The following is a 6,526-nucleotide window of genomic DNA, read 5'->3' as shown; positions in this document are numbered from 1 at the left end:
CCTCCACTTATGACCTCCAGGGAAAATCAGAAGCAAAAAATATATATATTTTTTTAATTATCCGTACAAAAAAAAAAAAAAAAGTTCTCTTACTGACCAAATTCAAAAATAATACTTGCAGACAAGAAGGACAAAAGAAGACAAGTTCCACAAAAGAAAAATTCACCTATTTTTAGGCAGATTTGAGCAAAGAAAAACGCACTCCTGTAAATCACGTCCCCTCCTTGGCCAAGGATCTCTTGACTGTGTGGCTGGGGTGTGAACTGTTCCTGAAATTCTCCCTGCACGACCAAATTCCTCTCTCTGGAGCTGAGCTGCTCTCTCAGCAGCAATCCTACCTGTGAGTTAAGTTCTAAGGGAAAATCCCAGGACACCTAAATGAAATCCACCCAGAGCAGCAGGTTGATAAAGGGTCAGTCAAGGACCAGGACCATGAGCAGATGTGTCCCTTCCATTTGCTGTTTCACTTCCCACTTCCAGCACATGGTGCAGGGAGTGGAATTGAGATGAGCTCTGGTGAAACAGCCAGGAACCATCTCCAGCCGCATTTGGGGCAGAAACCCTGGGTTTCTCCCCAACCCAGAGCTGCTCAAAAATCCTTTGGTGAGGGCCAGGGGCCGGCAGGAGCTGTGATGTGTGACAGGGATTATTCACACTTGCTCCCGTCCTGCTGTGCTTGCAGCTTGCATTCCCAAGCTGGCCCCAGGACTGCCTTTTAAATCCAAGGAAAGTGGGATTTGCACTACACAGGTGCGCTGAGGGAGGCAGCAAACCCCAGATGACGGGATGAGGGGTGCTGATGGTCTGATTTGGACCAGACTCGCTCCAGCTCTCCCTGGACAGAGCAACACCCGCGCACAGCCCGTGCCTATTGCAGCATCACATCTGGGAGCAGCTCGAGAACAAAAATCCCTTTGTCCCGGCGTGTTCCCGAGGCTCCATCCCTCCCGTGCCGGGGAATGTGTAAATGGTTTGCTGCAAACGGGAACTGCGGCCGTGCCTCGCTAAATTCGAGGTGCTCAGCCGGGATTTTCTGCACTGGAGAAGGTGGAGAAGTGTGGGAAATGGATTTATAGAAAATTTTAAAAACAGAAGGCTTATATAGTGTGTATTTGTGTGTAAACTTTGAGATAAGAAATGTTGACTTAGAAATAGTATAGAATAAGACAGATATTGTTAAGAGAATAATAGATCTAGAAACAAGTTTTAAAAGGTAGTTTTATAAATAAGATTAGATACTTTAGAGAAGTAGAATTGTGAAAGTTACTTTGTAGCAAGATTTACAAGGGGTAATTTTAGATTATTAGTTTCAAGGTATTTACAGCATAGTGACAGGCTAAGAAACACTTATCCCGAATTGTAATTAAGAAATCGTTTCTGATTGGAATAGTGTGGATTACAACGTCTGTATCATCTCACTCTTCTCATAAGACTAAAAATAGAATGAGAGTTTAATAGAAAAATAGAATAAAAAATAAAACTAAAAATAAAATTATATTAATAGAAGAATAGTTATAATAATAGTTTAATATATATAATATATTAAAATTATATTAATAGAAGAATATAATAAAAAATAAAAGAATAAACGCCTCTGGGTCGGAAAAGAACATAATCCGACAGCGAAGGAGAGCGGCCGAGCCCCTCCTCTCCCGCCAGCTCATCCCTTTTCCCTGCGCTCTGGCTCGGGAAGCAGCTGCCGGGACAGAGGCTGACCTATATTCCAGCTCTGATTGCCCAGCACGTTTTTGGTTTATTTTTTAAATAATTTCCCCCCAGATCTGGGCTGAAAAAGGCCGGTCCCAGCCTCGCCCGGGGCGCTCTCACCCCTGCAGCGCCCGCAGGAGCGCTCGGTGCGCGGGGCAGATGCGAGCGGCCGATAGCGCTGGGAAAGGAAGGATGTCGGGCACAGGTGAGGGAGGAGGTGGCTGCAGCCCTGTGCTCAGCCGACGGTGTCACGCTGAGCTGCGGGTGACCGCAGCGGCCCCGTGACCGGCTGGCAGGGGCACAGCGGAACCGGCTCGTTTTCCCGCTTGCACGGCGCTGGCTGCCAGCCCAGGCCAGCCCCCGGCGCTAAAAACCCTTCCCCAGATCTTCGGGGACGCACACGCCCGGCTGGGTTTTTCCCTGGGATGGACATTGGGAAAGGACAAGCACGAGGCTTCCCAAGGGTCTCCAGGGGTTTCGTCCCCAACAGCCTCCAAGATGACAGAAACCTGCCCTGCATCCCCTTTACCCAACATGAAATCTCTCCACTAGGGTTGAGCCATTATGGGGATTTTTGAATGAGTTAGAATGGGACTTCTAAATTGGTTTTGATGGTGTGGTTTGTTTTTTTTATCTTTTACATAGGTAGGAAGGGTGAGTTTGGCTCACATCTTTATTGTATGGTTTAGAAGGTCACAAGACCCCTAGTTAGAAGACTTCTTAAGGATTTATTGACTAATAAAACAAGGATATTTATGGTTTTTACTTAGTCTTTAAATATTTAATCTCATGGACTCATGTTACAGTGTAAGCTTTCTTAGCCAATCATGTTGTGACACACAAGCCTACAGTACTGCATTCTAAACTTCTTGTTTACCTTCATAACTACTTTTATTTTTATATCTTTAAAACTCTTTTCTTCTTTTTAACTTAACATGTGAAAAACATGCTTTAAACTATAAATCCACATTCTCACTTCAAGCACCTAAGTTTGGAAGCCTTTTCTGAGGTCTGAGATCAAATCCTGGGTTTAATTCTAAGCTTGGCCTTACAGGCCCAAAGTTCTGAGAGCTCCTTGCATTTCGGATTCCAACAAGCCACAACTCTCTCCCTGTTTCCATTTATTTACCTCCAGGGGAGAAATTTTGCTTGGATCTTCTTGAAAATGAAGCCAGTCACTCTTCCTCCTCCTCCTCCTCCTCGGGAAAGGGGCTGCTCCATGCCCCGTGGGGCTGATCCTGGAGGTGCCACCTGGAAGTGGGAATGAAGCACAAATCCCGGGGAGGATGACAGGGAGGTGCTGCAGTGATCAGGGCATAGCAGCAGCAGAAGGCTCTGGGATTTCAGGGCTCCAGCTCTGCCACACAAAGCGGCTTAGGGACAGCACAGCTGAGCCAGGGGATGGATTAGAGGCAAAACCAGCTCTGGCTCCGGGGAAATCTCTGCACAGGGGCTCAAGGTGCTCCCTTGGGAGCAGCCAGGCTCCTGTGTCCAGCACAGCCTCCTAATAGCATGTCACAGCCTCCTGGTGGCCTGTCCCCAGCCCCTTGGAGCTGGTCACTCTGGGATTTGCAGCCAAGCCATCGCTGCCCTGGCCCAGGCAGCCACAGAGCCCTTGGTGCCAGGCTGGGCTGGTGACCCAGACACGGTATGAGTGGCACAGGGTCAGGTTCCTCTTCCTTGCCCTGACTGAAGGAGGAAACTCCTCTGGCAGTGTCACAGCAGAGACCTCTGCTTTGGGTCTGGGGCTGCACCAGCACAACGCTGCCCCTCCGCCGAGAGGAAATGTGGTCACAGGGGTGCTTTCAGCTGGGCAGCACTTCCCACCTGCAGCTGACTTTTAAAAATAATTTAAAAAAACCAAACCAACACAAAAACCCCAAGTCTCCAAAACTAAATTAATCTCTTAAATTATTTTCATATGCTTGCGCAAAACCACGGCCCAGGTGTCTGGAGACAGAAGAGACTTGTCTGGTTGATTTCCTGGGATTTTCCCTGGATGGATGTGACTTTGGATGGCAGATCCATCCACTGCAGCCTTGTTCCCATATTCCTGATCCCATTGTAAGAGCAGTAGCTGCACAGGGTGCCACGGGCCAGCCTTGCCAGGGGATGTTCCCTGGGTGGAAGTTACCACAGCTGGGAGCTGGAAGGCTTTGAGAACCCATGGCCCTGGCTTTCCTTGTGATGAGGAAGACAAGAACACCGTGGTCTGGGAGCTCCAGCTCCACTTCAGGCAGTGGCTGGGCTCGTGGCACAGACGAGAGCAGACACAGCCATCCCCCTTGTCTGGGAACAAGGGGAGAGCGGCCGGAATGGATGGATCTGCCAGTTAATCAAAAATCAGGGAAAATCCCAGGAAATCAACCAGACAAGTCTCTTCTGTTGCCACCCTCCTGGATACAGTGGGCTCTTTGAAACATCACCCTGTCACCCGCCCTGTGTGGGAATTCCACATCTCCCTGCTCCCAGCGTTCCCACTGCCCAGAAGAACACATCCAACAACTTTTCCTCTCCACCTTAAAAAAACCCAAGCAGCTTTTACCTAAATCACCTTAACCTGGAGGGTGCTGCAGAATTGGTAGACTGGCATGATATTTTCAGCAGGAATTTCTGCATGGAAAGGGTGCTCAGGCCTTGGCAGGGGCTGCCCAGGGAGCTTTGCAGTGCCCATCCCTGGAGGTGTCCCAGGAAGGGCTGGAGGTGGCACTCAGTGCTCTGGGCTGGGGACAAGGTGGGCATCGGGCACAGCTGGGACTCCATGGGCTGGCAGGGATTTTCCAGCTTCAGGGACCCTGGGATATGAGGAAGGAGCAATTTGAGACTCATAGGAATTCCAAAAAGCTCCAAATTGAAAATCTTATTACACAAAAAACATCTCTGAATGTGTGATTCAGGTACTTTGAGGCATCAGGGTGACCAAAGCTGAGAGATTGCTGAAAGCAGGAGTCAGAGACATCTGCACTGGTCTGTCACTGCTGGTGTCAGAGGCTGCTGCTGATACAAAGCCCCTGAAAGAGCATCACAGCTCTTCAGAGCACAACCATTGAGCCAAAGATGCATCCAGTTTTCTGCCTACTTTTAAAATGAACAAATCTTAAATTCTTAGTGCCACTTAAAATACTCCACTGGAAATGGCCAAGGGCAGCAGTAAATCACAGTGGTCAGCTGGTGTGATACAGGATGCCATATTTGGGTGAAATGCAGGGGTAAAATAAGAAAAACAGAGGCTGAATTGTACTCCTCTAATGGTTTAAATTCTAACTGCTATATTTTGTTATTTTCAGTACTGGGGTAGAGACATACTGGACTTGTGACACATGATAGAAGAGGAAGGGCATGTTAAAATCCAATTTTCAATAAATAAATTATTTCTTGGTTAACTTCTGAGTAATTTCTGACCCCATCCCATTTCACCTTCTGCCATGGCAGGGACACCTGCCAGTGTCCCAGGTGCTCCAAGTCCCAATGTCCAGCCTGGCCTTGGGCACTGCCAGGGATCCAGGGGCAGCCACAGCTGCTCTGGGCACCCTGTGCCAGGGCCTGCCCACCCTGCCAGGGAACAGTTCCTCCCCAGTATCCCATCCAACCCTGCCTTTGGAAGTGGGAAGCCATTCCTCCTTGTCCTATCACCAGGACAAGGAGAAAATAAAGCATTTCCAAGGAATAAGCCCTGCAGCTTCATGGATTTTTGTGCTGCTTCAAGTCAGGCTCCTCTCCTTGACATAATTTTCATGGGCTGTAAAAGTATCAGGAGACCTGGCAAGAGTGCTGGAGCTCTGTGCCTCTGCCTACAGCCAGGGAAAGTCTTATTTTAACCAAAGTAACCACTCTGAGCACAGATCTTGGCAAATTCAATTTAATTCCATCCCAATAATTATTCTAGTGCACCGATACATCTTCCTTTATTTGTTTTTTGCAAGATGATGTTGATGTTAAACTCAAATTCGATCCATCACAGCAAAATTCATAACAAATCTAGAGGAATTTTAGCAGCCTGAGTTTGAAATTGCTGTAAATGAGGCTTCACAGCCTCTGCAAGGCTCATGGCAGACTCTATGCAGCCATCAAAGTTGGAACGAGTGAATCCATCACCCCCACAGATCAGGAGAGGCTGAGTGTGAAGAATCATCTGTCCTGGGCAATTGGGCACAGCTCTTGTAACCTGAGAATGAAAAACATAAAGGGAGTGGGAAGAGAAAGTATTTTATTTACCTGAATTACACAGCAGAAAGATCTGAATTCCTGAGAAGCACATCACAGAAGCACAGGATGGTTTGGGTTGGAAGGCACCTTAAAAATCATCTCCTCCCTCCCCCTGCCATGGGCAGGGACCTTCCACTATCCCAGGCTGCTCCAAGCCCTGTCCAGCCTGGCCTCCTACTCCAAAAGGTAGATCCAAACATTAACCATCAAAGTAGCACAGTAAAATACTTACTTCTGGGAGTTGAATAATTACAGTAAAACTTGATTGTGTGTGGAAATTTAGAAACTTTACAGCCTGTTCTGTTTTATTCTCAGCAGATGCGACTTGTCTGACCCTGGTGCAGAGATCCAAAAAGGTGTCAGGGTGATCTCACATCAGCAAAGTGGGGCTTGCAAACGCAGGTCCAACACAGGGAAGGGAACCTCCTGTCTCTGGATCACAAAATCCCAGAATCATTGAGGTTGGAAAATCCCTGCCAGCCCATGGAGTCCCAGCTGTGCCCGATGCCCACCTTGTCCCCAGCCCAGAGCACTGAGTGCCACCTCCAGCCCTTCCTGGGACACCTCCAGGGATGGGCACTGCAAAGCTCCCTGGGCAGCCCCTGCCAAGGCC

At 48.2% G+C, this 6,526-nt stretch overlaps 1 protein-coding gene across 3 annotated transcripts in view; it reads right to left on the bottom strand.

Annotated features, from left to right (window-relative positions):
- Positions 1–2,678: 2,678 nt before the first annotated feature.
- The window catches only part of RNLS (renalase, FAD dependent amine oxidase), a 55,022-nt gene continuing 51,174 nt past the window's right edge, over positions 2,679–6,526 (bottom strand). The window contains exon 7 of one of the 3 annotated variants that reach the window (XM_041476083.1): positions 2,679–2,958. In XM_041476083.1, coding sequence (XP_041332017.1) covers positions 2,833–2,958 — 126 coding nt within the window. In that variant the 3' untranslated portion in view covers positions 2,679–2,832. Of the gene's footprint in view, positions 2,959–5,558; positions 5,873–6,045; positions 6,346–6,526 lie in introns of those variants that run through there. The other 2 variants (XM_041476076.1, XM_041476093.1) reach the window with 2 other exon arrangements.

The sequence above is a fragment of the Pyrgilauda ruficollis genome, unplaced genomic scaffold (genome assembly GCF_017590135.1).
Source record: "Pyrgilauda ruficollis isolate IOZ18807 unplaced genomic scaffold, ASM1759013v1 scaffold11, whole genome shotgun sequence".
Lineage (NCBI taxonomy): Eukaryota > Metazoa > Chordata > Aves > Passeriformes > Passeridae > Pyrgilauda > Pyrgilauda ruficollis.
Note: the sequence above shows the minus strand (reverse complement) of the source record. Positions and strands in the feature narration are given on the sequence as shown.